The sequence below is a fragment of the Photinus pyralis genome, unplaced genomic scaffold (genome assembly GCF_008802855.1).
Source record: "Photinus pyralis isolate 1611_PpyrPB1 unplaced genomic scaffold, Ppyr1.3 Ppyr1.4_LG7, whole genome shotgun sequence".
In the NCBI taxonomy this organism is placed as follows: Eukaryota; Metazoa; Arthropoda; class Insecta; order Coleoptera; family Lampyridae; genus Photinus; species Photinus pyralis.
This window is the reverse complement of record NW_022170738.1, coordinates 5,845,300-5,859,717: the sequence shown is the minus strand read 5'-3', so window position 1 is coordinate 5,859,717 and position 14,418 is coordinate 5,845,300. Positions and strand designations below refer to the sequence as shown.

Sequence of the window (14,418 nt, the reverse complement as noted above, 5' to 3'; positions counted from 1 at the left end):
TTATTGGTAATTAGAAAGTTAAGTTAATTGAGTGTTGAAGCTAATTTAAGAGAGCCTCCAGTTCTCAAGAAAAGGGCCCCACAGGTACGATAGAGTTAAAGGATTATATTTTCAATTTTGAAAAACGGCATGTGAGCTGAGATCTTTGTCTCTATACAGTAAATTCGGCGCTTCTTTAATGCTCTCTATCTATCCTAGTAGACATAATCAGTGTAGATGGAAGCAAATTTACTGCTCTACATTCTTGAATATACAAATTTTCTGCCAAAATCGCATAATTTAGGATTTATAATCGAAAAACTGCGATCGCACGGCACTACCATTGATTATATACAGTTATAATCAATGGCACTACTAATTTAGTTAACTGCAACAAAAAATTTATTGACCCTGTATATTAGAGGCGGTGTCTGAGTGAACACAGAGTGCGTTTCAAAGTTGAAAATTCCACTATTTCACATAACCTCAAAATCCTGTTTTATAAAACCATAAAATCTTTTAATTTAATATGATTTTTCTTTGATAAATGATAACAATGTTGAAAACAACAGCTAGGATAAATTACTTTTATAGATATAAAAATTTTCTGCAACATTTGCTCATAACTGAGCGGTTATGTTTTTCCACTAGTTCGGTGTACTACTCCAGAGGAAAGAAAGACGATGTTACCTTATCTACGTTATTTAAACCAGTATCAATTACACCAACATCTGATGATATCAATGTAGGAGCTGAGTTAACGGGTATATTAAACAAAGCCGACTTACTAAAAGTGCTAAATAAGTTTTACCAGTTACCGGAGATCAAACTGTTGCTAAACGAAAATGGCTTAGACAGTAAGTGGCACATTTCTTATTGCCATAAGTTAATTGAAAACCATTTAGATTACCTACAGCACCAAGCTTATATAAGCTTCAGACGGTTCTGTCTAGATGCTCAAACTTTGCCCGTGGATCTACACGTAGTGATCAGTGATATTATGCAAGGGGCTGGTCACCCGACTGATATCTTGCCTTACTTTCTGCGGCACGCGAAGCAGATGTTCCCACATTTAGACTGCATGGACGATCTAAAAAAGATATCCGATTTACGTACGCCTCCCAATTGGTATCCTGAGGCACGGGCACTCAACCGTAAGATTATCATTCATGCTGGTCCCACCAACTCTGGTAAGACGTACCATGCTTTGGAAAGGTTCATGACTGCTAAATCGGGTGTCTATTGTGGACCGCTGAAGCTTTTAGCCACTGAGGTTTTTAATAAGTCTAACCGAAATGTAGGTAATGCTGGCTTGATAATGCGATGTCGGGTGCATTATAGTAAACTTTTAGGGGACGCCGTGTGATCTTGTCACAGGTGAGGAACGAAGTTATGCAGATCCCAGTAAGAATCCTTCAGCACATGTTGCGTGTACGGTTGAAATGACTTCGCTTTCTACACCATGTATGTGATGGGACTTCTCAGTTGAGTTTTTAACAAGCTTTAATTTAAGATGAGGTGGCGGTTATAGATGAAATTCAGATGATTCGTGACCCGTCGCGAGGGTGGGCGTGGACTCGTGCGTTGTTAGGTTGTGTTGCAGATGAGATCCATCTGTGTGGAGAAGTAGGTTCCATCGATTTACTGCAGCAATTATGTTTAACTACAGGGGAAGATGTCGAGATAAGAAAGTATAAACGGCTCACTGACTTACAAATTGAAGATACTGCTCTTGGTAGGTATTTGAATGATTTGTGTGTATAGTCACTTACAGAATTAATGGTCCTCAAATGCCTTAGCTATGTCAGTACTTCTTTTTATCTACAAGGTAGGTATAGGTATAGAAGCAGTGATTAGTTAATTGTGTTAGTAAAGATATTGGGTTATCCATGATTTCAAAATCTACAAAATACCAGGTTGATAACTGAGACAACTTGTGTACTGGTTATTGAAGTTTATTAAATTATATATCCACCACCAACTGTTTTATCACTGTCAATCATTACTTAAGATTGCCAATAATTCCTATAGTGATTATCTAACTGCCAGTTATTTTGCAACTGGCAGACCACTGTTATAGAGACTAATCTTGGTAAGAAATACAAACCAAGACAGTAGATATGCATGATATCATGGGGAATAGGTAGTTGAAATGCCTCGGAGAGGTTGGAGTTACTGCATACAGGGTGAAACAATACAATAGTAGGTACTTATGTAAGAAAAATTGGGTAATAGAGTTTGTTACGGAAACTCTGATCTTATAATGGCCTATATTTTAGTTGATTTTTTAGATAGGTATTTGCAGCATTTTCAGTTAACTACATTCGAAATTAGATCACTCACTAGTAGGTGGGGGACACTGTAACCTTTTACTTTTGTTTGAAAAGTTATTTTAAAGAAATGCTTGACAATTTTGTTCCTTAACTCATCACGCATGTACACAACAAATTTCGTGGAATTCTCTCCATTTTCGTTGCCTGGCCAAGAATTGCAGTGGAACTTTTTTTTCGAATTTTCAAATACTAATTCCAGATTCGTGATTTTCATGTTCAAAAACCTTAAAGTCCAAGTAGGCGTGCGCCCTTCCGTGGTAGGAATATTGAAAAAAAAATTTCAAAATCGGATAGGGCATACCCGAAAACCTATCAAAGACGTGCCACTCATCTTTGTAACTCTTATGGTTGCTGAGATAAAAATTAAAGAAATCCAAATTTCACCACTTCTTTGGGGGTGGCTCACAAACGAAACATGTTGAACCCTCGGTTTATTTGGAAAAAGTGCTTGTCTTAATCCCCTCTATCACCCAATTTTTTTTTACATGCGGTCATGTAATACTCGGTATATTTAGTTAGCTACACCACCATTTTGTAGGTATGTAAGTATGTATAAATAGGAGAGCCAATAAGTGATGTCATAAAAGTCCAAATTTTTCTGGACGTACTTACATAAAATTTCGGTGGGGGTTATAACGCCCAAACCCCCCTCTCCCATGATATTTTGAACATCTGATCTGATGCAATTATTTTCATTGTTTTGTTACCGCGAATAGATTTTGTTCTTTTTTTAATTCATAACAGACTGCTTGATTAAAATATAAAAACCGTTGATATAACTGGTCTCTTATTTTCAATCTTATGGTATAATAGCAATAGCTCGTTGAAAATAGAATTATTTAAAAATTCAATTGGCGCCTATTTAACTTTAGGAAGTTGGTAAATGTTCCTCAAACTAGCCATCTTGAATTTTTTTACATCAATTCTAAATTAAGCGTAACTTTTATATAAAACTTTTTTTGTATCTCGTATACTTTCGATGATATAAGATATTCAAGGAAATGACAAATTTTACTTTTTATGAAATTACGCCTTATTCGACATTTTGAACTTTCACAAGCAAATTTTAAATAAGCATCGAAAACTGCAAAAGCCCATTTAACCAATTCTCTATCTTTAGTAATAAGAAAGTTACCCATGCGATCTGGAACACACTGTATACGGCAAAAAATTAAACAAGTATAAATTGTGCACAACTCCCGTGCAGATAAAGCGCATTTTTTAAACCGAAATAGCTTTTGTTTTGACATCACCAATGGATACATTTCGCTTGTCTCATTTTCCGAATGCGTGGAAAATTAGTGAATGTATTCTAATAAAGAAGAAATTAAAAGAAAAAGATGCGAACCCTCCAAAATATAGACCACCACTGTCCTGTTTAGGAAAAATTCTAGAAAAAATTATAAATGACAGATTCAATTATGATTTAGAAAAAAATAACAAGTCCTTAAACAATTTGGATTTACAGATGGGATAGGGACAGAAGGCGTAATTGATAAACTAACATACTTATGTAAACTATTTAAAAAAATCGGAATTGGGAGTATCAATAGATATTAAAGCTGCGTTCGAAAATGTCTGGTGGCCCTCAGTATTTTACGAAATAAAAAACAAAAAATACATTTGGAATATAATATAAAATTATTATTTTTTAATTTTTTTGTTGCCTTTATTTTATAGTGGGTGGAGTATTAGCAATTTGCTAGTCATAGAAATATGATATATAAAACAAACACACAAAATACATAAAGAAATAAGCAAAGGATGTCCTCAAGAAATAGCGTATGCATATGATAAAATCATACTAAGTAATTGCAGAAAATTATAGATAAAAATTAGAAGTTCGGAAAAATTAATTTAAAATTTAGAGAAGTGGTCCATTGAAAACAAATGAGAAATATCAACAAAAAAACCAGAAATGATATTACTAAAGGGTACATTGGATATTAAACGTCCACCAAAAATAAGAATAAATAATAATCAAATTAAAATAGTAAAAATAATCAAATATTTAGGAATTGCCATTGCCGGTCGGCGTTTTGCGGTTGGAGAGAAACAAGTTCTTAATTGAAATTTAAAGTAAGACGTTCAAGGTGAACGTGAACCTCCTATGGAAATTAAGGTCGTGTAACAATTCACTAACAGGAGAGGGTTGGTTAGATCTTCTTGATCGTCGCGGACTTGCCATAAATAACAATTCCTTGAGGGTTTTCCGAAAGTCCGCTTTAAGGGTTAGAGAAAGATGGAAATCGCCATTATTTCAAGATCTGCGAATAACGAAAAAAAGGATTTCAAAAATCCTGTTGTCCCGTTTAGATGTTTTTTGTCGGTAATCTGTCTTACACACGACTTGAATGCTGAAAGGGGAAATGTCTATCACGCCAATCTCCCAATCAGTAGGTAACTTAGAGACGAAACGACTTTTGAGTGGTTTATCTTCTATCAATCGCTTTGCTTCGGAACTTTTCATGCCATTATCGTCCCCGTGTCATCTCCCTAACAATAAAGAACTAATTTAGTTTGCCCTTTTAGGTAGCCTAGAAAACGTTCAACCGGGCGACTGCATCGTGTGTTTCAGTAAAAACGATATTTATTCGGTGTCGAGGGCGATTGAAGCTAGTGGCAAAGAGGTCGCCGTTATTTACGGCGGATTGCCTCCAGGAACTAAATTGGCACAGGCCGCAAAATTTAACGATCCTGATAATAGCTGCAAAGTGCTTGTGGCGACCGATGCTATTGGGATGGGACTAAATTTGTACGTTTTATCATCAGTTTGAGTTACAGAGCTCATGAGTCTCTTTCTAGGAGTATTCGCAGGGTCATTTTCTATTCCCTTATAAAACCGGTAGTTAATGAAAAGGGCGAAAAAGAAATGGATACCATATCGGTTTCGCAGGCTTTACAGATTGCGGGACGAGCTGGAAGGTGCAAAATTTCTGCGTCGTTTTCTTTTTCACTTTTTTTTGTTGACAGGTATGGCACTCAGTGGGAACAAGGGTTTGTGACGACCTTCAAATCGGAAGATTTGCAAACTCTTGGGTCACTCCTTAGTCAAACTCCGGAACCGATAGTTAAGGCTGGATTACATCCTACCGCCGATCAAATTGAGCTCTACGCGTATCATTTACCGAATGCAACATTGAGCAATCTTATGGTAAGTAGGTGAGTTTAATCACGTTGAGTTTTGAAATTGTTTTTTAGGATATATTTGTAAATCTTTGCACTGTTGATGACTCGTTATATTTTATGTGTAACATCGAAGATTTTAAATTTTTGGCCGATATGATACAGCATGTGCCATTGCCATTACGAGCAAGGTACGTGTTTTGTTGTGCACCCATAAATAAAAAGATGCCATTTGTGTGCACTATGTTTCTGAAGGTAGGCCATTGCGATCCACATTGTGCTAAATCTAATGTTTGAATTCTAGTTCGCTCGCCAATACAGTAGAAATGAAGCGATCACATTTGATTGGCTCTGTCGCAATATAGGTTGGCCATTACAATCACCTCGAACAATTATCGATTTAGTACACCTAGAGGCAGTTTTCGACGTTCTAGATCTATATCTTTGGTTTAGGTATTGGTGCTAAACTTATAATCTCAAAGTTTCATTGTCTATTCTAGCTATCGTTTCATGGATCTGTTTCGTGACGGCCCATTAGTTCGCGATATGCAAAAGGAATTAGATGCCATTATTCAACAGGGGGTTGTACAATTAACTAGGCTGTTACGGAACTCGGAAACGGTTGTCAGTTCTGGCGCATCTGCCGCTCCTGACGAGGATCAATTTTCCATAAATAGAAGAAAGCAAAATTATTTACGAGGTTCGTATCCGCTGAGCGCTTACGTTCCCAAGCTCACTCCTTTTATGTTTCACAGAACAGAAATCTGCTCCAATTGGGGGAGGTAGACTGACCGAACGGCTACTTGCCCAAGGACTTCTAACTCCGAATATGTTACAAGAGTTAAAAAAGGAGTGGATTTCTAATCCAAATGATTCCCAATCCGAAATGACAATGTTACGGCGGAAACGTAAGCCGCCTTATAAAAAATAATATAAAATAGTAGAAAATTGTAAATATTGTGCGAGATGTTTTGTATATAGGTTTATAACCACTAAAATTAATAAAAAATGAGCGTAAAAATCATTCGGTTCTCTGTAAAAGTGCTACGTAAAATTCCTTGGGACCACTGAGTGAGATTTTTTCGATGCGGCATTGGCCTGTTAAATTACGCGAGCAAGTTCGTAATTTGGGTTTACGTATGTACGTGAATTATTCACAGCGACAAGGTACGAGCTTCAACACGACGTCTACGTGACTAGAGCGGCGTACATTTTTGAGCAGTTTGAACGACATTAACAATGTATTGGTAGGTACTGCCAAAGCCAAAAACACAAAAAAAAAACAATGTTGTCAGTTTAAACCATAAAGTTATGTTAAAATGCGACCTTAGGGAAGCGTTAAAACCCCTACGTGACTGACATTAATAATTGAAGGTACATGCATTTTCCTTTGCACAAACAGTAAGTATAGTTTCCGTGAGAAATTCTGTGTGTAGCCAGTAGCAGCGTTCCCTTAGAAAAAAAATTTTCGTTTTAAAAAGAGAAACCTTAATTGAAAAAAAGGATAAACGCGCCTAAAGTGCTAAATGTGAAGTAAATTGATATAGTATTAAATACAGGCTAATTCCCACGATTTGAAAAATATTGCGTTGCCACAACCAATAGCGGAAGTCAGACGCGCGGAAGTAAAACTGATGTCAGCTGACTGAAATCATGCAGGCGCAGGCGAGGAGTTTGTGTCATAACTCCAATATCAGAGAGATGTGGGGTACATACACTATCTGACGCGTTTAACCGAACTATTTCCGTAGATAACCGAATCGAATGACCTTGAAAGTTGAACTTGATGCATGCGCAGAACTCGAGATAAAGGTGCACCGGAGCGGTGTCATGATACTACAACTTAACAGTATCATGGAGCGGTGTTGGATACTTAGGTAGATAAACAACACCGATATGAGCGCACTTTTACATGCTCCAAAGAGATATTGATTAATTTGGGGGGATGTACATGATTAGTAAAGCCATGCTACCACAATTGTATGTAAAGTGTATTTTTAAAAAAAGTATAAATGGTGCTTATTCATTTTCCCTGGCATCCTCGCCCTTAAAACCACCCATCCACGTGATGGGTATTATTTCTTTGGCTAAGTACTTATACCAATTGTAGTACAAAAAAATGTACTTACTAGAAAAATGAAAACTGAACAGGTAGGTAAGTAGTATGGTAACTGCTAACAGGTAACAGGTGCAGAATCAGATCGCTTTATTTAAAAAGGCGAATTTCGAAAAAGATTAACTAGTCTTTTTAGATAATTAATTGAAATCAGAATCAAAGATTGTAAAGGTGTCGAAAACTTACGTACATTTCTTGTATTCTTATCAAATAGAAATTTCTGAGTTTATTACCAGTCCACGCGCATGGGAAATTATATCACGAAAATGTGCTGCTTCATGAAGTGGCTGCGTTACGAGTTTTATAGTGAGCTTCCTAATACCCCTAAAAGCGGGTCTTCTGCTTCCTTATGGTACCAGATACTTTTCTCTAGATGATTTGGTGGTCACCATGTCGAATCTTTCTTTCGGAAACCTATCAGAAGGTGGTTAACCCCTTTTTGACGACAATGTGGGTCGTGCGCAACTAGTATGTCGGGGGACTACTGCTTTCCGAGGAGAGCTGTTGCATTCATTGTAGCTGTTGCACTTGTATAGCTCCGGTAATTTCACGATAAGAAAATTGCACCCAAGTTGCGCCAATTACAGATAACACGACGGGGGATATAAATACGAATTCTGTGATTTAGACGAATTTTCTTAATTTACCTGCGAGCGGTACTAATTCCTTCTCTACGATTTTAAATGAACTTACCTTTGGCAGATTGATTATTGTAATGAATAATAATTAAATTGAACATATAATATACTATGCGATCAAAAATGAGTTGCTGTCGAGTCACCTTTGGAATTTTTGTTTGCATGTGAAATCGTATTTAATTTGAACTTCCAAAGGCCACTCGACAGCAACTCATTTTTGATCGCCCGTTACATATGCATAAGTTCCCCGCAAAAAGAAATACAAATAACGCGACCCGTTACACTAGTACCGTTCGATCTTCTTGGAATTTATTTTCACGGGACCACTTTCTTTATACGGGTATCTTGGAAGTAATTACTCTTCTACCATGTTTACTTTATTCGGAATATATTTTCTGCAAGGTTATACCTATCTCTACTTTTTAGAAAGATTTGCTCCCATATCTATTACATAGAAAAAGGGTGATGTATTCATCTCAAGGCATAATGGCATTGATGAACCAGAAGTTGTTCAACATGGAAGTATAAAAAGAGCACAAAAACAACTCATTTCCCTTCTGGTTTTGAACTTTGGAAATTCGGTTTAAGGTTTGCTTACCCTACGGAATACCGCTTTGAGAATGTGTAACGAGAGAGTTATTTTTACGTAAATTTTACTCCATGAAAATATGCGGAAGAATAAATTCTAAACGTTAAACATTTTTCATTCAACGGTTAAATGCAGTCTAGGTTTCACTATAATGTTTCATATATCTTGCGTGCCAAGTCAAAGCTTCCTTGGGCAAAAATTCCGCTTCATCAGCTTTTTTGGAAGGCAGTCCTAACGCTAGTGAACGAGTGGGAATTATAACTGAACATCTCCGCCATTGCTGTCTATTATGAAATAAGCGTTTTAAGTTAGCTTAGCGTAGAAAGAGACGATGAGCTTTTGCACAAAAAGATACATTCGAGTTTGGTCAGTCAACCAAGAATATCTGATTCTGGTTTTAGCCGTGAGGTGAGACCGTTGTGTCTTGTCAGTTAAGGCGAACAGATTAACGTTTTTTGGTCAGCGAGAGTTTTTATTTAGAGGCTTTAGAGCCCCAATAATTAAACTCAGCGTTCTGAATAGCCGAGCTTCAAAGTGAAGAAAATAGTCATGTCCAGCGAGGTATTTTCCAGAAACCCATTTCCCAATGGGTTTTTTGGAAGTTTGCATTTGGCCCAAGTGGAAAAGTTTACCAGTTCCCATTTTGGATTATTAAAACGATAGTGTATTTTAGTTTGGTTACCCTTAATGAGCGTTACGCAAGTAAAATTTGCGCATTAAAGTTAACCAAGTGAAAGGTTTGCGAAAGTGATTTCCCACTGATTCAATTTGAAAATTACCAAAAACGTTCAAAAGCGAGATTACAATTTGTACTGAACCAAAAAAGGAACACAACCGAAATTGGCCCATCAACCGTTCAACATAAAAGGAGTCTCTTTTCGAAAGCTGCCGTAGGAATAACTCCTACCGTCCGGTTTTTTAAGAATGCGCCAAAGAAACCATTCGAACCTTCTCCAATGTGTTAAACCAATTCCACTAGCTGTAAAAAAACTCCAGGTCTCCACACCAAAGGAAAGAACGAAACACGACATGATATCAATTTGTTGTAAAATTAACTCGACATCTTTATTATCCATTAAGGAAAGTAAATTTTGAGCTATTACTAGACCAATTGAAATCAGAATCAAAGGTTGTGAAGGTGTCGAAAACTTATGTATATTTTTTTGTATTCTCGTGAAAAGAAATTTCTGAGTTTGTGACCGAACCGTTGTCGTTGGTCTCCGAATGCACCCTAAAATCTAATAACTTATAGAAACGTAAAGTGTCTTAAATAAAGGATTGTTATTTCGACCAATATCTCTTACTTATTGTGTTTGTGTGCGCCGATTTCCGCCTCTATATATTCACGTACCTATATTAATTCTACTGACAGGTACCTACCTATATCTCGTCCAGAACTCGACTCCAAATTTCTGTTAAGAAAAGTACTCAAATTTTGAAGCGCTCTCTCCGCTCTCCCCATGTAATAAGTTAGAAGCGATGTTCATATTCACTCAGTTTTTCCCCTTCTAATAAAACTCGATGTAGTACTGAACTAATCATGTTTTATTTCATACATTAAAATTACATAGGTAAGTATTCTTGTGGATACAGTAATCATCACACACTTAAAAATACTGTTTCTGTACGTATAATGAGCCGTTAAAAATCAATAAGTTCCCTATTACATGTTTTTTAACTAACTGGAAATATTGACACGTTCCAATATACAAAACCGACAAATAACGTCAATCATATACAGACATAATTAAACAGTTACATTTATGACGAAAATACTTAATGAAATGAGTCTAATATGAAACTAAATAAAAAATAACTAATAAATTATGTTCTCGCGTTCAAGTTCGAACTCTGGGCGCTTTTTATGGGGCTATGATAAACTGGAAAAATGCCATCGGAAAATGACAATTTGGTCTTGCAAAAGAAAAGAATGAATCCATCGCTAGGGTTATTTGTTTTGATATGTGATCCGACTTCTTCTGGCACGAAAGTATTCCAACCGAACCGCACATTTGCCAAATTTTAAACGTCGCCTCATTAATCACACAAAAACGGAAGATAAAATTAATGATGATAACATGTATTTTTTCTAATGTCAGCTTATTTTTCGTCGTTTTATTTTCTCATTTGAAAGATAAATTTTTTTCATGTTTACACTGTTCTGCGTGGTTTCGGAATTTTTAATGAAAGAAAATAGAATTATTTTATACTTTGGGATATTAAACCACTCGACTTCGTCCCGTTGTTTATACAGATACACCCCTCGATGAACAAACAAATTGCCCGTAATATATTGTTGAAAGGTTAGGGGTGCTGTTCACTCCCATTATTAACTTAGTTTTACAAATTACAATCTATTTTTATTTCAAATCTTTGGGAAAATGATCACTGACTAGAGTGTTGGACTGTGATGGATGAAACATATTATAAGTATAAATACTGATTGAGAATATCTTTGAACAAGTCGCATGTAACAACTAACTATGACCTAGCTATATCAATACGTAAAACTAGACACAATGTTTTTAACTACCTACTTTAAGCACATTGAACTGACTAGAAAACTTTACAAAAATTGTACTTATTTAAAAGGAGTTATTTATGTTGGAAAGACATATCAGCTCTATGAGACTTTGTGAAATGTTTACACGTCAAACGCCAAAAAGCTATTCGAAAATCGGGACTGTAAAAGGCGTATATGAATGGATTGATAGCCGAATTGATCCAGCCTAGCCAGGTGAAGTATGCCATTACGACATTGTTCTCGATCATGCTGGATGGCAGAAACGGTGTGAGTAGGTAGTACACGAAGAATGGCAGCCAACAGGCCACAAATCCGCCCACGACAATACTTAAAGTTTGTGCAGTCTTTGTTTCTCTTCGAAAAGATGAAACGCGTGAGGCTGGCTCGTAGTTTAGAACTGACATATCTAAATGCAAAGATTCCGGTCGAGGTCGACTAGCGGAAAAAGTTGTCGGGACATACATGCTGACACCACGCGATGGCGTCCCTGGATCTCCCGTGTATGAAAAGTTCGATCGTACCGACCGAGTTGGGTTGCCATTTTTACGTTGGTCATTGTGATTGTTCAATGGCTCCGAAGACATACTGTAACATAAATAAATAACTTTAGCTTCGGCACACCACTCTTACCTTGTGCATTTTAACGTTTGTTCTTCACAATCTGAAGACCGCCTCTCATTTTCAGAATCGTCCTTAATGCTGGAAGAAATTTTTTGCGATTTCTGCAACATGCGTTTGTTGATACGTAAAAGTTACGCATAGATCTTACCCTATGCTTATTGTCCATGTGCGCTAACTGGTCATGGCGTTGTGCTACTACGCATGATATTCGTGCATAAACGTAGACCATCACCACCATGGGAATAAAAAAAGAACCCATCGCGGAAAATATCACGTACCCAGTGTTTCTATTATACCGGCAGTTTTTGTCCTCGTGCCGTCCAGGTTCGTACCATCCAAACATGGGCGGACATGTTATAAGAGCCGAACTAAACCAGACGACTAAAATCATCGACGAGGCCAGTCTCTTTGATCTTCTTCTACGAGAATAGCTTAAAGGTTGCGTTACTGCTAGATAACGATCTACACTGATGGCGCATAAGCTCAAAATAGAGGCTGTGCATAAAAGTATATCTAACGAAACCCATATATCACACAGCACCCATCCCAGTTCCCAGGTACCTGAAACAATATTGTAATCTTAGCCAACCGCAAAGCCCTGACTAAATATACACCAATTACTACTGTTCCCGGTGGCAAAATAAAGATCTATTGATTTATTTTAAGGCTTAGCTGTTTATTTACATCTTCATTAGAGGACCTGATTAACTGGGCGAATTACGGGGTATGTGTACCTACAAATTAAGGGGTTATATAGGAATTATAGACTCTCATTGCAAGAAAGTAGTTCTGGTCGAACCGGTGCGAGTTTGTGCAAGATTTACATTTGAGCTAAAAAGCAAACCTGAGATCGAGGTATTTCCTGTGACGATGAGATAGTGATTATTATCCGGAAGACCGTCGACCAATTTGCTTTGCAAGCACCCACGAAAATTCTGTTGAATGGCAATGAAATAAATAACTTCTCTGGACTAAATCAAGTTTGTGATTAGTGTGTAGTTTCTCTTAAAGGGTATCAATGTTAATTTTCTTTAAAGGTTAAAAGTCCTTTATTAGTAATATTATTATTCATCGATTCAAGTTCAAAAGTGTTATGAATGTGGGTAAGCTTTTTCCTTTCAGGGTTGCATAGGTACCTACTTTATTAACGTAGTTGATCGTGGATTGGGATATAAGTGGTTTGGCTTTTCAAGCATCCGTGATTTTAACTACCACGTAGATTAGCTCGGGTTTCCTTGTTTCTATTCTCTGTTTTACAATGAATTGCTCGATGCATCTTCATTAGATTGTTATTATTTTATTGGATACTTGTATCTAAAAAAGCGGTAAAACAACGGGTTGTTGATTCTATTGCTAACTGTGGTGTGATGCGTATCAGCTGCCATATGTATCACCACAAATTTATTAATTTATAATACATGCATGTTTTTTTCCTAGCTTTTCCTTGTTCACACTTATATTTAAATTGTATATCATGGGACACTACCCTGTATAAGAATAATAAATTTAAAAAAGGCAAGAATGAAATGTGATTTCGTACTAATTTGTTGCTTTAAAATGAAATTTGCCTTTGTCATTACCGCTTAGTATTTTGTTGTTGGTTCCTTACAAAATTCTTAAATTTTTCAAGCTATTACGATAACAAAATTTGCAACAAATTAAAGATAAATTATTTTTTTATTATACCTGAATCACAATCTCCGTTTTAAACACTCAAATGCGTGCGAAAAAGGGCCTTTAAAACACACGTGCTTTAAAGTTGCTAAGTAACGATACTTCAAGTATGACTTTTGAAACTGTCATCTGAATGAAATAAAAACTCCTCTTAGGTCGCTTTCTGTAAATGCAGAACATTTCTTTGGCTTTTGTACCTATCCTTTGGTTGAAGCTTTCACAAACGCGCGTAATTTAGGGTATGCTTCCAAATCTGCTCCACTTTTTAATCGCAGCATTGCTTTAAAGTTTGAATGAATGCACCAAAATATAGAAGATTTAAATACCTTTGACATTTCCTTCATATATGCCAGCATTATGGATGCATTTAAGACTGTATTCGTAAGTAACTTCCTATTCATCCATGGAAACAACTTTTCATATTCTTTATAATAGGCTTTACTGGAGTTGGATTTTACGCTTACCAACGTTTGTTTAGATATTATAACAATCGATTTAATGGGCGGTGTATTATCTTTTTCAACGGAAATCGTTTAATTCACAAAAACGATGATTTTTATAAGTAAACGCCAAGTGACATTTCCATGGCAATCGTGAAATTACGAACACCCAGCCCACTTAATTCGACATGTATTCGAGTATAACGTCAATATGACTTCATTGTATTTCCTATTTTTAAATTATACTGCAGGTATAATAAAAAATACTATAAGATACACGTGTATAATTTGTCTTTAAAGCACTTGCAACGTTAAAGGCACTCCGCTTTGCGTCGTGCCCTTAAACTCGTTGCGCGTGCTTTAAAGACTTGATTATAC

At 36.4% G+C, this 14,418-nt stretch overlaps 2 protein-coding genes across 2 annotated transcripts in view; one reads left to right on the top strand and one right to left on the bottom strand.

The window, feature by feature from the left end:
• The first annotated feature begins 435 nt into the window (after positions 1 to 435).
• Positions 436 to 6,462, top strand: LOC116176855 (ATP-dependent RNA helicase SUV3 homolog, mitochondrial). The gene is made up of 11 exons (XM_031495663.1): positions 436 to 836; positions 885 to 1,276; positions 1,332 to 1,443; positions 1,493 to 1,714; positions 4,845 to 5,067; positions 5,118 to 5,237; positions 5,286 to 5,466; positions 5,514 to 5,693; positions 5,743 to 5,891; positions 5,939 to 6,138; positions 6,194 to 6,462. Exons 1-11 carry the CDS (start codon positions 527 to 529, stop codon positions 6,367 to 6,369), a joined length of 2,265 nt encoding a protein of 754 aa, XP_031351523.1. The 5' UTR covers positions 436 to 526; the 3' UTR covers positions 6,370 to 6,462.
• A 4,725-nt stretch (positions 6,463 to 11,187) lies between these two features.
• The window catches only part of LOC116175350 (5-hydroxytryptamine receptor 1D-like), a 174,914-nt gene continuing 171,683 nt past the window's right edge, over positions 11,188 to 14,418 (bottom strand). The window contains exons 4-6 of the mRNA XM_031493421.1: positions 12,075 to 12,487; positions 11,936 to 12,027; positions 11,188 to 11,890 (exon numbers count right to left, since the gene is read on the bottom strand). Of these exons, the coding sequence (XP_031349281.1) occupies positions 11,377 to 11,890; positions 11,936 to 12,027; positions 12,075 to 12,487 (1,019 nt within the window). The 3' untranslated portion in view covers positions 11,188 to 11,376. The remainder of the gene's footprint in view (positions 11,891 to 11,935; positions 12,028 to 12,074; positions 12,488 to 14,418) is intronic.